The following is a 25159-nucleotide window of genomic DNA, read 5'->3' as shown; positions in this document are numbered from 1 at the left end:
ATTGAACTCAGGACCTGTGGAGGAGCAGCCAGCGTTCTTAACCACTGAGCCATCCTTCTAGACCTTTTTTTTTTAATGTGCTAACATTAATTCAGTTTCATTTACCGATTCACTTCTTCCACCATGTGAGTTCCAGTTATCAAACTCAAGTCGTCAGGCTTGGCCTGCTGAGCCATCTCTTAACCCTTTGTTCTTCAATGTATGAAGAGCTGCCATTCAGGTCATTTTAGGAGAGCACCTAGTGCTACACGCACACTAAACAAACAGGTGACTTTCTGAAGCTTTCTTCTGTAGTGTTTATGACTAAGAGTTTTCTGACTATGAAGTCTGCCATTTGCTTCTGCTGGAACCCCCCTTAAAAAGATAGTTCGGTGGATAAGACATTTGTGGGGTAAGCATAAGACCAAAGTCTGGGCCCCAAAGTCTGTGTTCATGGCAGAAGAGATGGCTCAGACATCACATGATAATCTTTCAGAGGACCAGAGCGTGGCTCCTGGTATCCCACAGCAGACAGTTCACAACTACCCTGTAAGTCCGGCTCCAGGGATTCTGAGACACTACCCTGGCCTCCCTGGTTTCCTACATCTCCACAGCAAACAAGAACACACACACACACACACACACACACACACACACACACACAAATAAATATCTCAAGAATACTGTGTTCAGTGAATAAATCAGGAATAATCAACTTCAAGCTTCCAACATGTACATGTGCACACACCTGTGCCTGCACTCATGCATACACACATGCACACATGCACACCAAGGAAGAAAGGAAGGACGAAAGGAACGATAGAAGGAAGAATGGGAGGGAGGGAGGGATGGAGGGAAGGAACAAAGGAAGGGTGGAAAGAAGAGTGAAATGATGGATGGAAGGAAGGAAGAAGGAAGAAGGAAGCCCCCTATGCCCCTATATTCTAGGACCTGCTGAAGCAGAGGGTGAGCAGAGTGGAGGTGAGGGACTGTGAGCTTGGCGCCCAGACCCCACCTGACTGCTTTTCACCTTAGAGCCTAAACTCCTGTTTCATGAGGGGTCCACTAACTTCAGGAGCCCTGTGCTTCTCTCCCAGAGCTGGCCTGACTCAGGTGGTGTTAACCTACCAGGGTTTCCTCTTCATTGCCTTCTGCCTCAGGGAGCCGCCTCTCCTTACTGTCTGTCTATCTTTCCTCTCCTTACTCTGTCTGTCTTTCCTGGTCATCCTTAGTGCTTCTTTCCTGAAACTTCAGCTCTAGGAAAGATGCTCCACCCAGGAGGCCTGGTGTTTTGCCAGGGGTTTCTGGAGCTGCTAGTTAAGCCAGCCTTCTGAGGAAGATTAGAATGCTGTGTGACAGTGACCTGGGGGTGGAGTTACCTGTTTATAGAACCACAATTCCTCCAGGATGGGCAGAGTCACAACTGGACTCTGCATCCAGCCAGGGAACTGGCTTCTTGGCAGGAGTTGGATGTGGAGTGGAGATAGAAGAGTTGTCATGGAGAGCCTGTCACCTGAGAGACTACCTGTCTATCCTCGCCAGGTAACAGTGTCTGCCAGGCCTGTGGCTAAGAGTCAGGGAGAGCTTGGGGCCAATAAGCCTGCTGTGGATGAAAGGAGAGTGGGATTGGTCTCTGTGTGACTGAGGAAGGGGGTTGGTGTTTGGGAGTATAGAGTGGGCAGTGGTAAGCAGCACCCATAGAAGTAGGGACCTAGGTTCATGAGTCTGGTCAGCAGGGCTTCTGCTCACCACCATGATATGCAGGCGGGAGCATCCTAAGGGCTGTTCCCTCAGGGATGCTCCCTCTTCCCCACACCAGAGAACAATGGCTTTTCTTCCCTGAAGAGCCCTACCAGGCCCATATAGCCCACTACCTACCACCGTAGGCCAGTGGACTTCCTGGAATCAGCTGGAACCCTGTGGCTATCAATGTCTCCATCATCATGCCAATTATTTTCTGAGGCTGCACCCAGGTCAAGGGTCCCACAAACTGTTTTCTGCTCAGCCCAGAGTTCTCAACCTGTACTAGAGACCAAGGCCAACAGGAAGAGCCCCCCTGTCTGCCTCCTGGTGCCCCAGTAAGTGTCCTCGAGGGGCACTAAGTTTCAAGGTGGCTGTCCAGGAAGCACCTTCTGTTTCATTTGCAGACCTTGATGGGTTTCTCACTGGGGTTCTGAGACCCAGCCTAAGCTAGGTAAAGCAAGCAGATGCAGAATACTCGTCCTGGAAAGGACGTGGGCACCGCAGGCTGGACCCCAGGGTAGGCAGAGAGGGGTGCTTCTACTGGAAGGCAAGATTTGTCGTCCTAGTCTGAGTTTGAGAGGACATACCCAGTTCGGCCATCAGTGACAATATCTTGTGACAGGATAGCAGAGGGAGTGGCCAATCCTGGCTCTATTGTTCCATCCTCTCAGGAGCTCCAAATCCCATAATGGTTCATGAAATACCTTAAGTTCTAGCTGATTTCCTGAGGAGGGAGGAGGCCAGGAGTAACCAAATGGGAGCCTGTCTTGCCCCGTATCTGGGAAGCACTTTGCTCCCAGCTGGAGTTTCTAGGATTGGGAGCTTTTGACTGATGTGATTGACTAATAATAGTCCTGCCCTCATAACTCATAAAGTGGCTCCTGAAACAGGTGAGCTCTAGCAGCTGCTTCTTGGACTTCTTTGCTGCTGACTGGGGACTGGAACTTTTCCTGGTGGCAGAGCTGGTTGGGTATCAGACTGGTTCTATGGGAGCTTCTGTGTAGACTTTACAGCTCAGCCTGACTCACAGAAGGCAGGGATCCACCTTGCCCTCCCAAGTTTCCCAAGGGGTCCTATTACGGGGGGGAAGGGTGGAGGGATGCATCCTTTCAGGTTGCCAAAGACGGGGGATCATGATCATGATATTGTGTACCCCACTCTGGAGGGCTCCCATCTTCCTTGGGCCACACCTGTCATGGGTAGGGACCAACACTGAACCTCTCTCAAACCTTCCTGGTAAAATGTGGGCCCTGGACCTCTCCATAGGTAGGGTGCTCATGGAGGGCATACCATCCCTATATAGGTGGGGGGGGGAGAGAGAGAGAGAGAGAGAGAGAGAGAGAGAGAGAGAGAGAGAGAGAGAAAGAGAGAGAGAGAGGCTGAGACTCCAATGGGAGATAGTCCCAGAATCTACAGATAACATGGCCAGAAGCATCTGGGGTCAGTCTATGATGGAGACACCATTTCATATGGGAACATCTTTGGCCAGTGAAAACGGTGCCTCATGCCCTAGGAAACGTCAGGCCACTAATGTGGTGGCTCAGTAATCTTATTGGTCAAAAGCAAATGAAGAGATTTTAGTATGTGAGCATCTCAAGGGCAGTGGGGAGATGTGGTGTTTTTATGAAGAAGCAAGGTAGATCGATTGGTATAGGGTTGTTGAGATCTGCCCTTGACATCTGACTTGCTGTCATTTTCTAAGTCTTGACCCTGGGCATGTTAATCTTTCTGAGTCTCAGTTCCCACATTATAAAAATGGAAGAAATTTAGGTACTGCTGTCGAGGTTGTGAGGGTCACCAGTGAGACTATGCACGTGTCTATCATTAATCTACATCCCCAGAATAATCTGTTTGGTTTTTGGAGTTCCGGGGGGGGGGGGGAATGCTTATATTTTTCTGAAGAATTCTATATTTTAGCCCCACCCTGATCCCTGAGAACACTCTATGAGAGCAATACTACTGTTATTTCATTCCAGATAAGAAAATGGAATTTAGTGACTGGCCCAGGGTCCTATAGCAAGTAGCAGGCAGGACCAAAGTGTAAACTCACTCTCTCTCTCTCTCTCTCTCTCTCTCTCTCTCTCTCTCTCTCTCTCTCTGTGTGTGTGTGTGTGTGTGTGCGTGTGCGCGTGCCTGTGTGTCTGTGTGTCTGTGTAACTAAAATGACAGAATAATTCAGTGTAGAGCCGCGGAGGGGCAGATGCTGACCCAGGCCACCTCCTGAGCCATTCTGCTTTGGCGCGCTATCCCTTACAGCTCTCTATGGAGAGAAATACATTGAGTTCCCTCAGACTCAGACTCTAGTAGGAAGCACCTGTGCCAAACGCAGGCCAGCCCCAGGGTTCGAGGACCTTCTGATCACTCAGGTTACAGAGCTGTGGTAGAGGCACAAAACAGGAAGACATCTGAGGCTCCACAACACCTCGTGTCCCTGCTCACGGTGCCCACTGTTCACCACGCAGCTCTGGATGCGGAAGGGGTGGGAGGAGATGGGTGACCCTCGAGCTCTTTCTTATTCGTTGTCAGTGCCGGTCTAACTTGGTGGCAGAGCCTGAGTGACAGAAGCCCCAGTCTGGGGTTTCCTTATCTTGAGGCAATTCAGTGAATTCTCCTCAGGGCTACTGGGTCATGTGTCTCCAGGGTTATTATGTCGGTTATTATGCCTCCATGTGAGTGGTGCCCCTTGGGGATTCTGCAGTCTATGGCCCCCTCCTAACTGGGAGCTGGAACTGCCTATGCATGTAATGCCCTTCCTACTCACCCATTCTAAGGGTCCTCCCTGTGTGGACTCTTCCTGCTAGAACCACACAGATGTTGTCCTCTTGGCGTGCGCTTTGTCAAGAGGATATGAAGCCAATGACCTTCTTTGGAATCAGCCCAAGATCCTACCAGGCCCATGTGCGTAACCTCAGATTGTGGGGCTTGTCTGTGTAGGTTATTTAAAAAAGCCGGGCAACCAAACCCAAATAGAAGCAAGGGTAGGGGTCCCCCTGGGGGCAACCACTGGATCCCCTGGGTCCAGGAGTGCTAGAGATTTCAGCTGTGGTGATATCCGTTACTCCCCTAGTGCCCCGCTCTGCCAAGTCTCAGCCAGCTGGGCGCTGCTGCCGTCTGCTTGCTCTCCTGCTATCCTGCTATCCACTCCCTGCTTGCTTTCTCCTGGCCTCATCTGAGGTCTCACGTACCTCATGAGCATCTGCATACATGGTGACCTTTCACCCCCACCATTCATCAAGCTGACACTGATCTTCCTGGAGTTGCTTAATTCATGGGCAATGTACTACCAGTAACTGAACCACAATCACTAATGATATCATCCACCCTTCCTCTCAAGCTCCCCGAAAACTCGCTGAGGCACAATCAGAGCATAGGTGAAGGCTTATCTACAGGAGCGTGGGTGTTCCTCCCCATAAAACATCAGAAAATCTTTAATCCAGCATGGATGATGGCTCTCTCATAGCCACACAGGTGGACCATCCTCCCCTAGTCTCTCCTCTGCCTATATATACTCTAGCCCCTCCCTGAGGCCACATGGCATTAAAGCAGGGTTGCATACAGCAGAGAGAAGAGAGCAGAGAGAGAGAGAAGACTCAGTGAGGGTCTCATGACCCTCCTTCCTTGAGGGGCTATAAACAAACCCATCCGTAATACTTTTGCAAGTGGACAAAGCTGAACACCCCAAGATGGTCGTTGTTTGGCTCAGGATAGGCATGCATGACGTACATTTTAGAACTTGCAGATACCATGGACCACTGGGTTCCCTTGGCTCAGCCCTCCCTGAGACACGGGAAAGCACAAAGGGGTGAGGAATGGACTGTGTCAACAAGGACAGCCCTCTCTGGAAGGTCTAGATGTGACCGTCTCCACCTGGCCAGTGACGTGTTCTCTCCTTGTGTTGCCTGCTGTACTTGAGATTCTGTCCCTAACCCACCTGATCTGCCATTCCATGGCTGCCAAAGGCCAGACTCATAACCCCAAGGCTCTTTGGTCTCTAGAGGTGTTCCCCCAAAGGCCTGGCATCCTGGCAGCGTCACCATGCACCAGACTGATGGATGCGTGTGGTCAGGGACCTAGGCAGGGCAGCATCTCCAGGTTTGAGAGTCTGCTGAGAACTGAGGGCTTGGGGTCTTTTTGCAGGAGGAGGCCTCTGTCTTCTGCCAGCTCACTGTGAAAATCCTGGAGGCTCGGAGTCTGCCCAGGGCTGACCTGTGTGAGTGACTGTGGGTGGGGACTGGATCCCAAGGGAAAGGACCAAGTGCTCTTTGGGGTGGTGCTTAGCTGTTCTCAGGGGATACTGGGGTTGTCATAGGAAAATGGACCAAATCCCTGGAAACGGAATTCACTCTCTTCTGACACCTGGTTCCATTGACTTTGTCAGTGAGCAAGGCCGATCCATATGTGACTCTGCGACTGCCAACAGCTTCTGGAAGGAAATTCAAGACGCAAACAGTCACCAACTCCAGTAATCCTGTGTGGAACGAGACCTTCAGTTTCCTCATCCAGAGTCAGGTCAAGGTAAACGTCACATGGGGGTAGCACTAGCCACTCACTTGTAGAATAATCCATCCCCCTTCCCTCCACATGAGGACCTTGGGATCAAGTAGGAGGGCTCCAGTACTCACAGAACTCAGGGGAGGAGGGTGTCTGTGCTCCAGACTCTATGTGCTGTGAGCACGAGGGTGTATGAAGGAAAGAACGTGGCTCTGCCACTCTCTGGCTGTGGGACTGACATTTGGCAAGCTGCTGCTTCTCCCGAGCCCATCTCTGATCTGTGAATGGGAAGCGTTCCTTGTTAATGGGGCTGCTGTGGGGCTAAAGGGGAAACTGCATAGAAAAGTAGCACATAGAACCTGGCACTCACCTTTTGGGTGAGCGGAGCAGTTGAAAACTTTTTCCAAGTTTAAATTACATTTGTTTATTTATTCTATGTATGTTTGTGTATGTGCCTGCATGTACCATAGCATACATGTGGAGGTCAGAGGGCAACTCTGGAGAGTTCGTTCTCTCCTTCCACCACGTGGGTCCTGGAGAATGGATCTGTTTGCCCGGCTTGGAAGCAGGTGCCTTCAAACCCTGAACCATCTTGCCTGCCCCAGGAGACATTTTAAAATATGGGTCCAGACAGGGTCTTGCTGTGTAGTCCTGGCTGGCCTAGACCTCACTATAGACCAGGACTAGACCAAGCTGGTCACAGAGATCTACCTGACTCTGCCTCCAGATTGGTTGGATTTGGGATGTGTAACCACACCCAGCTTGGTTTTTCTTGGGGGTAGTGGTGGGGGAGCATTGTTGTTTTTGAGATATGTGCTTTTTATATAGGTTTAGATGGCTTAGCTCTCACTAGGTAGCCAGGCTTGACCTTGAACTTAGAGCAATCCTCCTGTCTCTGCTTCTTGACTGCTAGATTGCAGGCATGAAACGCCATGCCCTGCTTAGGAAGAAAATTCTTCAAGATACATACATACATACATACATACATACATACATATATAACATACATTTATAACATACATACACACACAAACATACATACATATATACATACATACATATATACATTCATACATTCATACATACATACATGGTTGAGACAGACAACCACTGTGTGATTGAGACCAGCCTCAAATGCATGGCCCTCTTATAGCAACCTCCACAGGGCTAGGGTTACAGGCCTGAAACCCTGGTCTTCCTTGATTCTTGGTCACACAAAACTTGTATCTGCATGGGGGATGGGATCATGAAACCCCACCCTCTTCCTGAGGAACTATACCAGGTTAAGAACCCTGGGTGCTCTTCCAGAAGACCAGGGTTCAATCCCCAGCACCTACATGCCAGCTCACAACTGTCCATGACTCCTGTTCCAGTGGGTCCAAAACCCTTATACAGATATACTAAATCAATTACTTTTAATAACACAGGAGGGGAAACTAGTGACTCTACTGTATTTCCTTATACTTGTTTTACTGTGTATGTGAGCTAATGTTGCAATGAAAGGATACTATGTTATGTTCCTGGTCCCTAGAATATTCTAGAACTGACTGTCTATGACGAAGACTTAATTACGAAAGATGACATCTGTTTCAAGATTTCTTATGATATCTCAGAAATCCTCCCTGGACAACTGGTCCAGAAAACCTTCAGCCTGAATCCTCAGGTGGGTAAGAAGGCTCCAAGCTAAGGAAATTGCTCAACTTTTCCTAGCTGCCAGGATGCTGCTGGCTATAGTCACCCACAGGACAAGAGCTGGTTTTCATTTAGCAGGAAAGGGACTGGTCTAGCTGCTATTGCAGATAGATAGTATTACCCCATGTCAGAGCATTAGTCACCTCAAGGATAGCCCTCAAAACACTGCTCAGTGCAACCACGAGGGGGCAGTGTGGACTCATCACTCTTGCTCAAGGGACTCCAGGCCTGCCCCACCGAGGTCTGGTTCTGCTTCCTGCTGCAGGCTTGGGGAGGGGAGGGTAGAATTATGGAGCCCAGGAGAAGAAATAGGAGCTGGATATCCTCAGATCACCTTTAGAGGAGCTCCTTGTCTTTTGCCTTCAACTCCATCAGGGTTTGGGGAACCAGAAGGGAGGAAGATGTATAATCTGAGCCAGTTTACCTTCCCCTAAATCTCCTCTATTTTGTATTGGAGGTATTTTGTATTGAGCTATTTTGTAGTCTCAATAGCTCATCTTCCTCAGAGACTGCTAGAGACGGCAGGATAATGCTTTTAAGAGATCGTGTCAACTGTAAATGCTGGTGACTTGCCTACCCTCTTTGATTACAGGGACCAGAAGAGTTAGACGTGGAGTTCCTGGTGGAAAGAACGTGAGTAAGAATGAAGAGCTGGGCCGTGGCTGGGGACACAAGCTCCACTCCAAAAACTGTCCCTGACACAGGTCCTTGTTGGTCTGTTCAGCTGAGCGGCCTTCCTTCAGCTCCCCATCTGCCTGGGAGGTCTGGGGCTCTTCTTGGGTGGAAAGAGGAGGATGGGTGGTATTTTCCCTGTCCTGTGCTCTCATTTCACCTTGCCAGACACAGCGGCATCTCTCCTAACCCTGCATTGCCCAGGGAGAGTCCCCGTGGATAGGAATATGAACGGTGGGGGTGGAGGTGAGGGTGGCGGGTGGGGAATGTCCATGCAGAACACTTGATTTCCTAAGTTCAGAATGGATGTTTTGATTTCCTCAGGTGCGACCCTCCAGAAAACCTCATCACCAACAATGTTCTTGTGGTAACGACCTTCCTGTCACACAGGGGAGATTGGCGGGGCGCGGGTCGGGGGGCTGAGTTGGGGTCAGGATTCTGAAGCTGTGGGGCTTAGAGGGGTCTAGAACTGAGGTCACACGGAATTGGCTCCGCTGAGAGCGTCCTGGCTTCTGACTGAATGGCTGGGGGAACTGTTGAGAGAACTTAGGTGCTTTTCGACGATGTCTAATGTGTAATGATCACAGGGAAGTCCTGCATACGAGGCCCAACGTCGTTTATTAACACTGAGGTCAGTGAGGTTTGGAAGGAGTTTCTTGTAGAATTTGCAAGCTTGTCTCTTAGTGCCTCCCTGAGATCTCACGAAACTGCAGTGGGCAGTAATGGCCACAAGGTGGCGAGCGCTGCACGGAAAGCTGCCTATTGGATGTGGGGTTCATTAACTGGCATCAAGTGAATAAAACGTGGAGCACACCTCAGGGGCACTCACTCCCAGGGCTTGCAATGGGTTGGTCGGATGATTGGTTTACCTTTAAAAGGAATTCATAGGGCAGCTTGGCACCATGGTACCTGTCTGTAATCCCAGCACCTGAGAGGCAGAGGCAAGAGACCAGCCTGGTCTACACAATGAGTTTCAGTTCTGCCAGGGCTACGACATGTTGAAACCTCATGTCAAGGATAAAACGGTGAATTAGCACCTCCAGAAGTTGTGGGGATGAGCAGTGGGCACTTAAATCCAGCAGTTCTGTTGGAAGGGCTGGCTGAAGTAGCCTCAGTCACCGAGCTACCCCAGCAGAACTGAAAAGCAAGTCAGTGGAGCTGAGGATAATCAAGAGATGTTCTGGTCGCTATGGTCTGAATGTTTCCCTGCCAGCCCATGGGCCTGAGAGTCCCACACACTTGAGAAACTGTGAGATGAAGACTGGAGACATAACAGAGAGAGATCTGAGAGCCAAGGGCTTTTAGAGCTTCCAGAAGTTGAGTAAAGCTAAGAGAACAGGGATGGGTGGGGATAGACTGTCTTGGATGCTCAGCATAAGATAACGATAGGCTTAGTGGTTCGCAGCAGGTCAGAGATGGGTGAAGGGTTTTCTGTGTAGTCCCACTCTGAACCCCTCTTCTTGTTGTGTGTGTGGTGGTTTGAGACTCAGTTGGGGTAGAGGGAACCTCAGCTTACTGTGTGGATTTCTTTGCCTATGATGTCGTCTGCCCCAGGCCCGAGAACTGTCACACCTGGATGTCTCCCTGGACAGAGCTGGAAGCACCACCATGGCAGCAGGTGAGAACTGGACTCTGCCTGGACCATGATGGGCGTAGGCTTCTGGGAAACCTGCACAAGAAGGGACCACCTCTGCCATGGGTGGGAGTCCCGTGGGGCTATGGCATACAAGCAGGCTGGGAAGGTTCTCTTTAGAATCCTGCTTACTGTGGTCCAGCCTTCACCTCCTCCTCTTCAGTCACTGTTCTAGTACCCCAGGTCCAAGATGGAGTTCAAGGCTCCGTTTTTCCTTCATTCTCATCTGGTCCATCTCCTCCCTAGGTCAGGACAAACTAGAGCTGGAGCTTATGCTGAAGGGGTCGTATGAGGACACACAGACATTTTTACCGGACACAGCTTTTACCCTCAGCTTCCACTACATGAGGAGCCAAGACACAGAGCTGAACGGGTACCTGAGGGTGAGTCTCTGTTCCCATCACCCTCAGCTAGCTGCATGCCCCTTTTCCCTGCCAAGGCCAGGCCCCTTGTGCTCATGGCGCATCAGCGGGGCCTGGGGACGATAACACAGTGTCACTTGTTTGGTGCTCTGGTGGCTCCTCCATCAGAAGACTTAGTGTTGGTTGGGATAAAACCTGTTGATTCTACAAAGGCAGCCCGTGCAGCCTGGCCTCCTCCATGTCTCCATTGGTGCCCACACAGGCAGCCCGTGAGCCTGGCCTCCTCCCCTCTGCTCTTTCATTTCTGTTCCTTGATGCTCCAGTCAGCCTTTCTACCTTTTCAAATATGCCAAGTGCTTTCCAGGTCGTCTGGCTGCCTCCAATCTAGTCCTCCTCCTCTTCTGCCTCCTGCTTCTCCTCCTCCCCATCTTAGCTCAAACAGTATCTCTCCAGAGATGATCTCCACGATGCCCCTAACCTCATGCCTCCCTTCATTTCCAGCACTCTACCCTATCACACTATGATGCACCCACACCACATTACAGTTCATTACCCATTTCCTTTCTTGGAAAAGTAATTTTAGGCGGGGTCTCATTGGTAGCGTGACTGCTTTGGAACTGGCTATGTAGATCAGGCTGGCCTCAAACCCAGATATCCACCTGCCTCTACCTCCCAAGTGCTGGGACTAGAGGTATGTGCCCCACTTTCAGCCATGACTCATTTCTTCAGAAACCGACACATGATTTAGTGAGAACAGTGTCTTGCAGAGGCAAGGAGTCTCAGCCATCACCATTTGTAATTGTCATAGTTAGTTTACTGTTATCAGGGAAAGGCTGTCCAGCTTGCAGTCCAGGCACTCAGAGTTTGTTGAATGAATGAATAGATGGATGGATGGATGGATGGGTGGGTGGGTGGATGGATGATGGATGGATGGATGAGTGGGTGGATGGATGATGGATGGATGGATGATGGATGGATGGATGGGTGGGTGGGTGGATGGATGGATGGGTGGGTGGGTGGATGGATGGATGAATGGATGGATGGATGGATGGATGAGTGGGTGGATGGATGGATGGATGGGTGGGTGGATGGATGGATGGATGGATGAATGGGTGGATGTTTCCTTTCAGAGCTCCAGAAACAGTGACTGGAACTCAGATACCTCAGCAACACCTTTCAATGTACCCCTGACGTTGTTGGCTGCAGGGAAGGAGGTGACCGTAGACATTCCTGCTACAAAGGTAAGTGACCTCAGCTGGAGGGGAAGTGCAGACAGGAAAGGAATGGAGGTACTCACACAGGCATACCCATGTCTCCTTCAGGGTCTAGGATATTTCAGAGTCTCTTGCTTTAATTTCAGGATCCAGAAAGGAAGCTGCAACTTAAGACAGACAGTTGGTAAGAGGCATCGACTCTGTGGGAACAAAGAAAAGGGGTATGGGGTGGGGGTGGGGAATGCTATGCATAGGGTGTTTTGGGGGTGCATCAGGGGGTGTTTTCAGAAGCTCTATGGTCACCCAAGAAGTGAGCCATGCAGTTTTCTCCTAACTCTTGGACCCTCCACCGTTCCAGCCCTAAGGAGCTGTCTGTGCGGCTGAGCTATGGGCTCTGTCCCGAGGAGCAGGCCTTCCTAGGCAGGAGGAAAAAGCTGGTTGCTGCTGCCCTGAAGCAGGCTCTGCAACTGGATGAAGACTTGAAAGAAGATGAGGTTTGGGGGTACAGCAGGGCTGTGGGTGTAGAAATTCTGGGCTGGCCTCTTAATCTCCAAAGAATGGGACGGGCCGTTGGGGAGGTGGGGTTCTCGTTCTCTTTGGTGATTCTGTTCTGAGCTGAGGGTTAACCTTCAGTCAGCCCTGGCTGCATGGCCCCTTGTCTGGAGGCAGGGAACAGGCTCGAGGGAGGGAGAGGGCAGCTCATCCCCATCTTGTCTGCATCTCCGTGTGGTCCAGGTCCCTGTTGTGGGCATCAACGCCGAGGGAGGAGGTATGCGGGCTATGATCTCACTCTACGGCCATCTATTGGCACTTCAGAAGTTGGGGCTCCTGGACTGTGTGACCTACTTCAGTGGCATCTCTGGCGCTACATGGTAAGGGTCCTAGGGACTGGAAGAGCAGAGATGATCAGAGCCCAGAGTAGGGGAAGAACGGGTGCCAAGGGCCCTTTCTATGGAGATCCCATGTGGAGAGAGCAGTAAGATCTTATAGGGGCCAAGAAGCTTCCTCAAAAGGAAGAACCTGACTTAGCCGAGATTCTTTTCAGAGCACAGTGAACTCAGTACTAAGGAGCTGGAAAAGGGAGGGCCCAGAAAGGGCTGGATTTGCTTTTGGCAACCCCATTTATGGGCTTTGGCGACAATCCTATGCGTCTCAGTTAGTCTATCTCCAAAAATGCCTGCCCACATGTGTCTATATGTGATAATGCCTGTCCATATGTGATAAGAGACACACTCATAGGTTGATGGGAGACAGTGGCCTACAGGTGACACACATCAGGCCCTCCAGCTGGCCCCACAGTTGATGCTTATACCACTTTCTAAGGGAAGATTTCCTTCTTGCTAATATCACGGGTGAGGAAAATGAGGTCAAGAGATTCTCTCATAGGCAGCTGGGTATGGTGGCCATGCCTAGGAGCTTAAAGACTGAGGTAGGAGGATTTGCAATGAGTTCTGAGTGAGATCTCGTCTAAACAGTAAAGGGGGCAAAAAAATAAAAAGAAGAGGAAGAAAAGAATGTTCTTTATAAAAGATAACAACACCCTCTCCTGGGCAGGAACCAGACCATTTTACTATTACAAATTCATTTGTCCGAATCTCATTGCATTAAGGACTAAAGTGGGAGTAGAGGTTTGAGGGATAGCTATTGACAAGTGCAGCCTTAAATAGCTTCAGGACAAAGGTAGGAGTGGAGACCGGTGCTGTCCAATAGAATAGCCAGCAGCCATACACAGCTGCACATTTTCAGGTTTGGAGTTCAAGGGGAGCACTGAGGGGGACCGTTCTTTTGGGGTGAGACATTATAAGAGTTCTTAATGCTGTGGGCAGGCAGACGGCAGCACGGGGGCAGCTCTGAGGAGAAGGGGTCTATGAGACAGAGTGGGTGCTTCCTCAGAGGAGAGAAGATAAGAAAGTTTCCTTTATAGGCCCAGTTGGCTGTTGCTGTTACTGAATTCAACAACATGAGTTATAAAAGCATTTGTTTTACAGTTTTTCTAATGTAGCTACTAGGAAACTCTAAATTATATATGGGTTGGAAGTGCTTCATCACTGAAGCACCTGCGGGCATGTAAAAGACTGTAGGTTGAGCCTCAGCCCAGTGTGTAAAACCTAAACCACGACACCTATATAAAACCTATATAAGGCCTATTTCATACCCATGTGAAATACCCATGCCCAGACCCAGACCCAGACCAGGACTAGAAGGAAGTCTCAGGATCCGTCTCCTGATGGACTATCTTGGCATCGAGGACTTCAACCATCCCTCCTTAAGGGATTAGACGCAGGGTGAGATTGGGCTTCAGCTCTCATCCCATTGTTCCCCCAGGACAATGGCCCACCTGTACCGGGACCCAGAGTGGTCACAGAAGGACCTTGAGGGACCCATCAGTCATGCCAGGGAGCATGTGGCTAAAAGCCTGCTGAAGGAATTCCTCCCCGAACACTTGGCAAGCTACCGTCAGACTCTGAAGCTTCGGGAAGAGCAGGGCTACACCGTCACCATAGCAGACCTGTGGGGCCTGGTGCTGGAGTCCAAGCTGCATGGGCAGGTATGCTGTCTTCTCAACACCATGGCATGGCGGTGTCGTCAAGTGCATCTACTGAGGGGGGAAGAGGCTCTGAGAGGCTGCATCGAGTCTCAACACCTGGGGAATCGGGGGAAAGGGGTTCAAGGCCAGCAGAGACTGCACAGCAGATGTAGACAAGCCTGGTACACAGGGGACTCTGTCACAGACAAAGAAAGAAAGAAAGACTGGGAGCGTTAGTGTCTGTCCAACGCCAGAATGCTTTCTTTCTGAGTAAGTTCTTCAATTATAGTTGCTTGTATTTTATACTCCACGGCTGCAGCAAACATCACTGTGTATATGTTGTATTTCCTGTACCCATTCATCTGATGATGGAAACCTTGGCTGATTCCATAGCTTGGCTATCGTAAACACTGTAGCAATACATATGGGGTTGCAGTGGTGTGCTGACTTAGAGTACTTTGGGCAGATGCCCAGAAGTGGTCCAGGTAGGGTTTTGTTTTGTTTTGTTTTAACCTCAGTACTTACTTCCATAGTGACTGCTCTAATTTGCACCCCCAGCAGCAGTGTGTTGTCCCTTTCCCTCAAATCCTTGTCAGCATCCATTGATGCTAAGCACCGAGAGAGCCTTGGGTAAGATGGCGTCTCGATGCAGCTTTGACTTGCATTTCCTACATGCCTAAGGATGCTGAATCACACATTTGCTGGACAGCTGTGCTTCTTCTGAGAATGTGATTGGAGTCTGGGGTTTGCAGTAGTTAGGCTTTTGAGCTCTTCATGTATTGCAGATGTTAATCCCCTGTCAGGTGAGGCGTTAATGAAGACATTTTACCTCAGCTCTGTAGACTATCCTCACTCTGACGGCTGTTCCTTGGCCACACAGAAGCTAATTTATTAGACTCTAACTAATTAGAACCTCTATTGTTTCCTGGGACGTTGGAGTTTTCCTGTATCAGTTTCAGAGCTAAGGTTTTTGGTCCATTTTGGATACAGAGTGAGATGTAGGGAACTGGTTTCATACTTCTCCGTGTGAATACAGAATTCTTCTACACGTGGATACGGAATCTTCTATGTGTGAATGCAGGTTCCTCAGCACTGTTGTTGACAAGGGTGTCTTTTCTCCAATGTATTTTTGTCAAGAATCAGGAGACCGCAGCTGTCTGTCTGTCTGGGTCTTCTGTTCCTCATGTCTGTTTCTGTGCCTGTGCCACACTGGCTTTGTTTTGTCACTATGGCTCTATAGCACAATTGGGATTGGGTATTACATGTCCCCAGTGTGCTCTTCTGACCGCAGTTGCTCTGGCTAGTTGAGGGTATATTTCCCTGTTACTTCCGTGTGAATTCTAGGACCCAACTCTTGAGTTCGTTGAAGAACGTCGTTGGAATTTAAAGGGGGACTATGTTGGATCTGTTGTAGATCACTTTCGGCAAAATAGTCATTTCATTTTTTTTTACTTTTATTTTATTGAAAATAGATGTTCTTCTGATTTTCCTTCCCTCAGTTCCTACATCCTCCCCTTCCATCAGATCCACGCCCTTCTTCTCTCCCAATTCAAAACATACAGGCAGCTAAAGAATGATCATACAATTAGATAAAGGAAAAGCAGACCATTCTGAATAGAACAAACAGAAGGAAAAGAGCCAAAAAAAAAAAAAAAAACACACACACACACACACACAAGAAAAACAGGCACGGAGGCCCACATGTCCACAGACATGGGCATTCCATAAACCACAGACCCAGGAGCTGTAATAAATGCAGGAATGACCTGTAAGGTTAAAAAAGATGCCCTGGCAAAGACGAGACATGAACCTCTAAGGATGCCATTGAGTTAGGGCATTTGTTTGTTTGCTTGCTTGTTTCTTTTGTTTGCCATCTATTGCTGGGTGTGGGACTTGCCCTTAAGAACAGATTGTATGTCCAGTGAGACCCGGTTGGAGAAAACTAAGTTTTTGCTTGCAAGAGGCTGTGTTCGATGAGAGGGTGCCCATTCTCTCTCAGCACAGGGCCCCATCTGGTGCAGTCTAGGCGGCCCCTGTGCACGTCTCCGGTATCTGTGAGTTCTTATGAGCACTGGCCCTGCTGTTTGGAAGGCTTAGTTTCATAGAACCAGTTCTGCTGACCAATGAGCATCTACTTTGATTCTTCTTTCAAATTATTCCGGCAGTTCTTGGCCTTCTATGCTTCATTAAGGAATCAGTCATGTTTCAGTATTAACATTGGGATTCTAATTGAAACGGCATTCAATGTGTCAAACCAATGTGATTACTTGAAATGTTTTTATTGTATTACTGTGTCCTGTGTTTCCCTTGGATCTACTGTTTAAGTTCCCATTCAGTTCAGAATGTGCTGCACTTTTTACTAACTGACTCTTCTGTCTGGTGGCAACAGCTAATTAACATAGAGGGAAAAGCTTACAATAGTATATTTTATGAGGTGTTAAAATAACAGCTTGATCCCGGTTATAAAAACCCTATTATTTAATTATCGTTTGATCCTCTTATAATGGCATCATCATGAGTTTATGTATATGATTTATAGTAATTTTTTTGAGACAGAGTCTCATGTAGCCCAGGCTGGCATCCAACCTGCTATGTAGCCGAGGCTGGCCTTGCTCCCGCTGCTATCCCTCTGCTTGGATCCCAGACATGTGCCACCATGCCTGTTTTATGCAGTGTGAAGGCTCAAACTCAGGGTCTTGCGAATGCTGGGTAAGCTGTTTAATCAACTGAATTACATCCTCAGCCCTCAACATTTTTTAATTGATATTTTGTTGGGTGGAGCAAGGATGTCAGGAAAGCATTTGGAAGAAGCTGAAATTTGAACTGCGTTAAAATGAACCTGAAAAGGACAGCACATCCCTTAGCAGGATGTGGGGAGAAAGATTGCTGTGTGCTTCCTGGAAAGGGGTGTGTGTGTGTGTGTGTGTGTGTGTGTGTGTGTGTGTGTGTGTGTGTTTGTGTGTGTGTGTGTGACAGTCTATCTGTGTGTGTCTGAGCACGCGTCTGTATTTTTGTATGTATATGTGTGATATGAGTATATGTGTGTGTCTGTGTGTCTATGTGTGTTATATGTGTGTCTATCTTTGTGTGAATATGTGCATGTATGTGTGTGTATATGTCTGTGCATGTGTCTTTCTCTCTGTGTCTGTGCATATGTCTGTGTGTGTGTGTGTGTGTCTGTGCATGTATCTCTTTCTGTGTGTGTCCATGTGTGATATGGGTGTGTGTCTGTCTGTCTCTGTGTCTCTGTGACTCTGTGTGTATGTTTGTGTGTGTGTGTGTGTGTGCCTCTATGTGTATGTTTATGTATGTGTTTGTGTATGTGTCTCTGTGTGTGTCTGTGTGGTATCTGTGAAGACAGAATGGGAGGAGATATGGTAGACTACATAAGGAGCTGCTCAGAGCTGGCTACACACACTCACTCATAACCTTCAGCAGAGCTGCAGCCTCCTGTCTCTGCTCTTACATTCCTACCTTACCTTGCCCTGGACCTATTGGAGTTACTCTTTCTAAGACACTCATGTCCTCATGCTTCCAAACCCAGGTGACAGATCAGAAGCTGTCAGAACAGAGAGCTGCACTGGAGCGGGGTCAGAACCCTTTGCCTCTCTACTTGAGCCTAAATGTCAAAGAGAACCATCTGGAGACCCTCCACTTTAAGGGTAAAGTCCTACCCACCCATCCTCTAACAAAGTCCAACTTCTCCATACCCCGAGTCTGGGAGACAACCAGGGAGTACTGTATCCTTGGCTGTGGGGCTGTCTGTGTGTATGGACAGGGCTAAGTGAAAGGTCACCTAGGAGTCTGCTTTCCTCATATCTGCAGGGTTGGTAGCAGATGGGGGAGTCAAAGGCCTCCCAGGCAGGGACAGTGTCACCGGCCCTCAAGAGACCTGTGAGTCCCTGCCCTCTCCCCCATTCCCGTCTCTCTTTTCCATCCCATTAGAGTGGGTGGAGTTCTCTCCCTATGAAGTTGGGTTCCTGAAATATGGAGGCTTCGTCCCTTCTGAGCTCTTTGGCTCGGAGTTCTTCATGGGACGGCTGATGAAGAGGCTTCCCGAGTCCCAGATTTGCTTTCTGGAAGGTAAGCCCCATCCTCCTGGGCAGGACTCCTATAGCTCAGGTCGGGGCAGAGCCACAGGGTGAAGGACAGATGGGCAGTCGGGGAGAGCATTGCTGAAACTGCCCATTTTCCATTGGTACCCAAGAGTGGGGATCATCTGGTGCCCATGTGGGAAAGACATGGTGCAGGGACCTAAGGGCTGCCCCTCTTGGGGATCTGGCCCTCAGGTATCTGGAGCAATCTTTTCTCTGTGAACTTGATGGATATCTGGTATGACATCACCTCTGGGAGAGACTCGAACGATTTCCCTGTGGATGTCCAGAACTCAGGTAGAAGAGGGGGGGTTGAAGTGGGGAGCCTGGGCTGAGACCATTCCCCTTTGGAGGCTGGCAGAAGAGGGCATGAGCAGGCATGTTGGGCTCCTCATACAAGCAATGTCTGTCACTCTTGATGCAGAGAAGGAGCCCTCATCCTCAGCAGGAGTCTCCTCTGGTGTGGAGGCCCCATGGCTGCAGCCTGGAACAGCTCTGGCTCAGGCATTCAAGGGCTTTCTGACTGGCAGGCCATTCAACCAGCGTAGTGCCAACTTCCTCCATGGTCTCCAGCTGCACCGGGACTACTGTAACCAGAGAGACTTCTCCACCTGGGCAGGTAAGGACCATGGACATGCGTCCCCACACGGCCAGGATCCTGACTGGGTTGAGCTGTGGCTGATAGCTGGAGGTGGTTTTGGGGGGAGATCATATCTATGTTACTTCTGGGTTGTGGTCTGGAAATCCCATCGTGGGCGTAGGGGAAGGGCTGGATTCAGAGAGTGACACCAGACATGAGACGGAGACATGGAGGGGAATGGGATCAGAGGAGTGTGGGGGTTACCCATGGAAAGGTGGCTGCTTCTCACCAGTGTTGCCTTTTCTGTCAGATTGCAACCTAGATGACACCCCGAATCAGCTGACCCCACAGGACCCTCAGCTCTGCCTAATTGATGCTGGCTGCTTCATGAACAGCAGCTGTCCCTCCCTGTTCCGCTCAGGTCGCCAAGTGGACCTCATACTCTCCTTCAACTACAATCAGTCCTTTCCCTTTAAGGTGCCTAGTCACCCTGTGGGAACCACTGTGCCCAGCCAGGCTTATCTCCACGGATGGGCAACGGGCCCCTGCCTCACACTTCCTGTGACTAAGGGAGGGAGCTGTAACCCATTGTGTATTTCTGGGTCCTCCATTGGGAAGAGCAGCGATGGTGCTTGAGCTCTGAGATCACAAGACAGGCGAATGAGAACCTCTGGGATACAACAGCTGGACAGAGCTGGCACGAGATCCCAAGCACCTCCACAGCCAACTCCTAACTTCCCCCGGAAGTCTGGGTGGCAGTAACGCCAGCACGCACATGTATATCCTCTGCTGAAGTTCTTCAGGGCCAAAATTCAACTGATGGTGTAATAAGAGTACGGGGCGGGACAAGGCCGCTGGGTCTTCATTCCTACCTATAACTTCTAACTACTGGGATCCATACTCCCTTGGAGGCCTGTGCAGCTTAGTTTGGGCCAGAGCAAGGCCAGGTTTTTGTCTTGACGCTGAGGGAGCAAGTGGGAAGGGAGCAAGTGGGAATTAGAACCGACCCTACAGTGAATCTGAGATGACACAGCTCCCTCTGGGCGCCCTCTGCTTCCCTAGGGACTGCAGCAATCTGGGAAATACTGCAGCGCTCAGGGCCTGCCCTTCCCCCGTGTGGAGCCCAGCCCTGAAGACCACCTCCAGCCCCAGGAATGTTACCTTTTCTCAGACCCCACCTGCCCGGAAGCCCCAGCTGTGCTGCACTTCCCCCTGGTCAATGACTCCTTCCGGGACCACTCAGCCCCTGGTGAGGCCTCATTCCCTTCCTGTTCCATGGTGGGCAGAATCAGCTCCAGGAAAGGCTTTGGGCTCTTTGGCCACGCCTCCCTGTCCTTGGTTTCTGATGCTTACACCTTAGTGACGCCCTCCTGTCTCCGGACTCTGTAGTGACCCCTTTGCTTTATGCCCTGTGTGGCCCGGGATCCCTTCTCAGGGAAGGGACTGGGCCTTTCCTCGATTGCCCTCCAAATCTCAGCCTTCCTCACATTCCCACCCTCCCCATTCTCACATTCCTCCTTTCCCTCACCTTCCTCCTTTCCACACTCCTTTCCACCAGCTTGGCAGGATTTTGTCTACTTTGGGTGGGAGAATCTGAGGCCTGTGTTTACGCACTACCCCTAGTTTTCTAGTTGATATCATAATTCTGACTCTTCCAGACTTACTCTCTTTTGGTTGTTTTGGTGTAAGTTCTTTCTGGTCAGCCCCAGTCAACGTGGTACTATGTGGCCTCAATTTCATAGCAATCCTCCTGCCTCAGCTTCCTGAGTGCTGGGATTACTAGTGTGTACATGGATTTGGGCTCTACTTATTCTTCTTTTCTTTTCCTTTCTTTTTCTTTTTGAAATATTAGTGTCTTGTTTGCATGTATGTCTGTTCGCCACTTGCATGCCCTGGGACCCAAGAGGCCAAGAGGGGTATCAGACCCCTTGCAACTGAAGTTAAAGATGGTTGTAAGCTACCATGTGGGTGCTGGGAGTCAAACTCAGGTCCTCAAGAAGAGCAGCCAGAGCTTTTACAACTCAGCCATCTTCCCAGGTCCCACTCCTTAATTTCTTCCTTCTCCCTCCCTCCCTTTCCCTCCCTTTCCCTTCCTTTCCCTCCCTTTCCCTCCCCTTCTTCCCTCCCTCCTTCCCTTTCTTCCTTCCTTCCTTCCTTCCTTCCTTCCTTCCTTCCTTCCTTTCCTTCCTTCCTTCCTTCCTTCCTTCTTTCTTGTACTGGGTATTAAATCTAAGTTCTCCCACATACTAGCGAGAGCTCAATAGCTACATCCCCAGCACATGCTTTAATGCCCAGGCTGTCCATGATCTCAATCTGTAGACCAGACCTTGGCTTTACAATCCTGCCTCAGCCTTCTAAGTAGCCAAATGCCAGGCATTGGTTACCTAGTCAGCTTTCAGTACACTCTTAACATGGTGGGCCCAGGCCTTGGAATTCTAAAGAAAATCCTCTCTTTGTTCCCACCAGGAACTTTAAGAATCCATTCGTTAATCTTAGTGGTCCTCGTTCTCAGTTTCTAGCTCTCCAGGAAGCCATGGAGCAGTCCCATGAGCTGTCTAAACTATGGGATATGTTGTTGGAGTGTAGGGGTGACCAAACTCCTCTTACCTTAAGATTATGTCTTACCCACCACATTTATATTTCTGGCTGAAGGGAAAAGCAAGGACCCTTTCCATGGGGCTCAGCTTCCTCAGGGCCTGGCTGAGGAACCTATGGAAGATAGCCTCCAGGTCCTGCCCCTGACCCTGCTCTCACCCTTGGCAGGTGTCCGGCGCAGCCCTGATGAGCTCAAGGCTGGGCAGGTGGATCTCACAGGGGTCGCCTCCCCCTACTTCCTGTACAACATGACCTACAAGAACGAAGATTTTGACAGGTTGCTTCGGCTCTCTGAGTACAACATTCAGAACAACCAGGGCACTATCCTGCAGGCCCTGAAGACAGTTCTGAAACGGAGGGCTTCAGAGACCAGGCCATTGGGAGTGAAGACATGAGGCTTCTCAGGGGGTCTCTGAGGCTCTGAAGACCACAATATGACCCTCCAACTTCCAAGGGCTTAACTCAGCCTGCAGCTAGGCACAGCTGCCTCTGGCTGGAGCTCCCAGTTCTCCAAGTCTTGGGCTTCCATTGCAGCTAGTCTTGCTGCCCAGAGGAGCTGTACCCCACTCTCCATTCTCTCCCTGGGTTTCTGGCTGGTCTGAGAGGAGTCGAAAACCTCCCGTGACCAGTGCATAAGACACCTGACCACAGCAGGCTTTCATTGCCAATGGAGTTTGTTAAACAGTTTTTGTAGTTTAAACTTGAATCCTGCAATCTTCAACTTACTGACTTAAATATTTTTTGGTGGACTCTTCAGGGTATTCAGTTATGGATCTTGCCTCTACAAAAGAGATGGTCTTCCTTCTTCCTCCCTGATTCAAATGTGTTTTATTTCTTTTTCTGACTGAATTGCCCTGACTAGAACCCCTGACATTGGGTTCAACTGACCTGGCAAGAGCAGCCATCCTGGTTTTTATCCCTGGTGTGGAAGGAAAACATCAAGGCGTCCTACCATTTTGCTCTTCAGTCTTAAGTGGTTTTGGGTTTTGTCAGGTTGAAACCGTTCAGTTCGGGCCCTAGTTTGTTGAGTGGTTTTGTTGTTGTTTATATCATAAAAAGGTATTGAATGTTGTCATGTAACTTTTGTGTCTATTGGGAAAACTCATGTGAGTCTGTCTTTATTTTTATGTTTTGTTTTTATTTAATTAATGTACGAGTTGCACTACATGTAATATCTGCATGTACACCGGCATGCCAGAAGAGGGCATCACATCCCCTTATAGGTGGTCATGAGCCACCATGTGGTTTCTAGGGATTGAACTCAGGACCTCTGGAAGAGCGGCCAGTGCTCTTAACCGCTGAGCCCCTGCTTTTTATTCTGTGGTTGGTTGTTTTGTCTTATTTTGTTTTGGGTTATTTTTTGTTTGTTTGAGACAGAGTCTCACTTTCATCCCTGGCTGGTCTGGACCTCACTATATAGACCCGAATCGCATCAGACTCGTAGAGATCTGCCTGCCTGTCCCTCTCCAAGTGCCAGGATTAAAAGCGTGAGCCTCTATGTGAGTCTTTCCCTATATTCTATCCACATGCCTTACTTGTACTGAGTTTAGAATGTTGACCATCCTTGCACTGGCCATGCCATAGAATTCTTCATATGTAGTGTGTAGTGCTATCATATCTTCTCCTGTCTCCTACACTTCTAGACACACACATGCGCATGCGCATGCGCACGCGCACGCACACGCACACGCACACGCACACGCACATGCACACAGTGGCCGCGTTGGCTTGAGGTAGAGGCAAAGTGGGAACTTTAGGAGAGACTTCAGGTGAGGGATTGCTCTCAGCTGATGTCCCTGCTCAGGGTCTTCCCTCATCTGCCTCTTCTGTATCTGGCTCTGATTGCTTTCCTCATAATATCATAAACTTGCTTTTCCCAGCCACAGTGCCAGTGGCGTGTGCTGGGCACCGTGTTGTGCTTTATGTGGGTGCTGCATGCTGTGCTTCTTCGTCCTCACCGTGGTCCATTATGCTAGATGGTGCTACCATGTCCATGTTGTCAGTGGTGAGATTCAGGAGTGAGAGAGGAGGAAACCCAGCGCTTGCCTCTGAGTGCTGGGAGCTGTCCATGGCTCTTTTTTTTTTTTTTTTTTTTTTAGTTAGTTTTTTTTTTTTTTTTTTTTTTTTTTTTATTAACTTGAGTATTTCTTATATACATTTCGAGTGTTATTCCCTTTCCCGGTTTCTGGGCAAACATCCCCCTAATCCCTCCCCCTCCCCTTCCTTATGGGTGTTCCCCTCCCCATCCTCCCCCCATTGCCGCCCTCCCCCAACAATCTAGTTCACTGGGGGTTCAGTCTTAGCAGGACCCAGGGCTTCCCCTTCCACTGGTGATCTTACTAGGATATTCATTGCTACCTATGAGGTCAGAGTCCAGGGTCAGTCTTTATAGTCTTTATAGTCTTTAGGTAGTGGCTTAGTCCCTGGAAGCTCTGGTTGCTTGGCATTGTTGTTCATAAGGGGTCTCGAGCCCCTTCAAGCTCTTCCAGTTCTTTCTCTGATTCCTTCAACGGGGGTCCCATTCTCAGTTCAGTGGTTTGCTGCTGGCATTCGCCTCTGTGTTTGCTGTATTCTGGCTGAGCGATCTACATCCGGCTCCTGTCGGCCTGCACTTCTTTGCTTCATCCATCTTGTCTAATTGGATGGCTGTATATGTATGGGCCACATGTGGGGCAGGCTCTGAATGGGTGTTCCTTCAGTCTCTGTTTTAATCTTTGCCTCTCTATTCCCTGCCAAGGGTATTCTTGTTCCCCTTTTAAAGAAGGAGTGAAGCATTCACATTTTGATCATCCGTCTTGAGTTTCATGTGTTCTGTGCATCTAGGGTAATTCAAGCATTTGGGCTAATAGCCACTTATCAATGAGTGCATACCATGTGTGTTTTTCTGTGATTGGGTTACCTCACTCAGGATGATATTTTCCAGATCCATCCATGTGCCTATGAATTTCATAAAGTCATTGTTTTTGATAACTGAGTAATATTCCATTGTGTAGATGTACCACATTTTCTGTATCCATTCCTCTGTTGAAGGGCATCTGGGTTCTTTCCAGCTTCTGGCTATTATAAATAAGGCTGCGATGAACATAGTGGAGCACGTGTCTTTTTTTATATGTTGGGGCATCTTTTGGGTATATACCAAGAGAGGTATAGCTGGGTCCTCAGGCAGTTCAATGTCCAATTTTCTGAGGAACCTCCAGACTGATTTCCAGAATGGTTGTACCAGTCTGCAATCCCACCAACAATGGAGGAGTGTTCCTCTTTCTCCACATCCTCGCCAGGATCTGCTGTCACCTGAGTTTTTGATCTTAGCCATTCTCACTGGTGTGAGGTGAAATCTCAGGGTTGTTTTGATTTGCATTTACCTTATGACTAAAGATGTTGAACATTTCTTTAGGTGTTTCTCAGCCATTCGGCATTCCTCAGCTGTGAATTCTTTGTTTAGCTCTGAACCCCATTTTTTAATAGGGTTATTTGTTTCCCTGTGGTCTAACTTCTTGAGTTCTTTGTATATTTTGGATATAAGGCCTCTATCTGTTGTAGGATTGGTAAAGATCTTTTCCCAATCTGTTGGTTGCCG

At 49.2% G+C, this 25159-nt stretch overlaps 1 protein-coding gene across 1 annotated transcript; it reads left to right on the top strand.

The window, feature by feature from the left end:
* Positions 1-1393: 1393 nt before the first annotated feature.
* Pla2g4d (phospholipase A2 group IVD) lies at positions 1394-22662 on the top strand. Its single transcript, XM_087654946.1, has 20 exons — positions 1394-1521; positions 5860-5932; positions 6101-6237; positions 7745-7876; positions 8498-8538; positions 8902-8944; positions 10132-10195; positions 10457-10593; positions 11703-11813; positions 11933-11970; positions 12145-12280; positions 12522-12658; positions 14112-14334; positions 17858-17975; positions 18259-18396; positions 18603-18704; positions 18832-19026; positions 19298-19464; positions 20050-20236; positions 21751-22662. The coding sequence occupies exons 1-20, from the start codon at positions 1450-1452 to the stop codon at positions 21975-21977; spliced, it is 2478 nt and encodes an 825-aa protein (XP_087511072.1). The 5' UTR covers positions 1394-1449; the 3' UTR covers positions 21978-22662.
* The last annotated feature ends 2497 nt before the right edge of the window (positions 22663-25159 follow it).

Source organism: Rattus norvegicus, chromosome 3 (genome assembly GCF_021556685.1).
Source record: "Rattus norvegicus strain SHRSP/BbbUtx chromosome 3, alternate assembly SHRSP_T2T, whole genome shotgun sequence".
Classification (NCBI taxonomy): domain Eukaryota; kingdom Metazoa; phylum Chordata; class Mammalia; order Rodentia; family Muridae; genus Rattus; species Rattus norvegicus.
Note: the sequence above shows the minus strand (reverse complement) of the source record. Positions and strands in the feature narration are given on the sequence as shown.

Excerpts from the sequence above, each read along its gene's own strand:
- Pla2g4d (XM_087654946.1), top strand. The coding sequence starts at position 1,450 with ATGTGGAGTGGAGATAGAAGAGTTGTCATGGAGAGCCTGTCACCTGAG. Across the intron at positions 7,877-8,497 it reads CCTTCAGCCTGAATCCTCAG|GGACCAGAAGAGTTAGACGT; the intron begins GTGGGTAAGAAG and ends CTTTGATTACAG. Across the intron at positions 11,971-12,144 it reads CAACTTAAGACAGACAGTTG|CCCTAAGGAGCTGTCTGTGC; the intron begins GTAAGAGGCATC and ends CCACCGTTCCAG.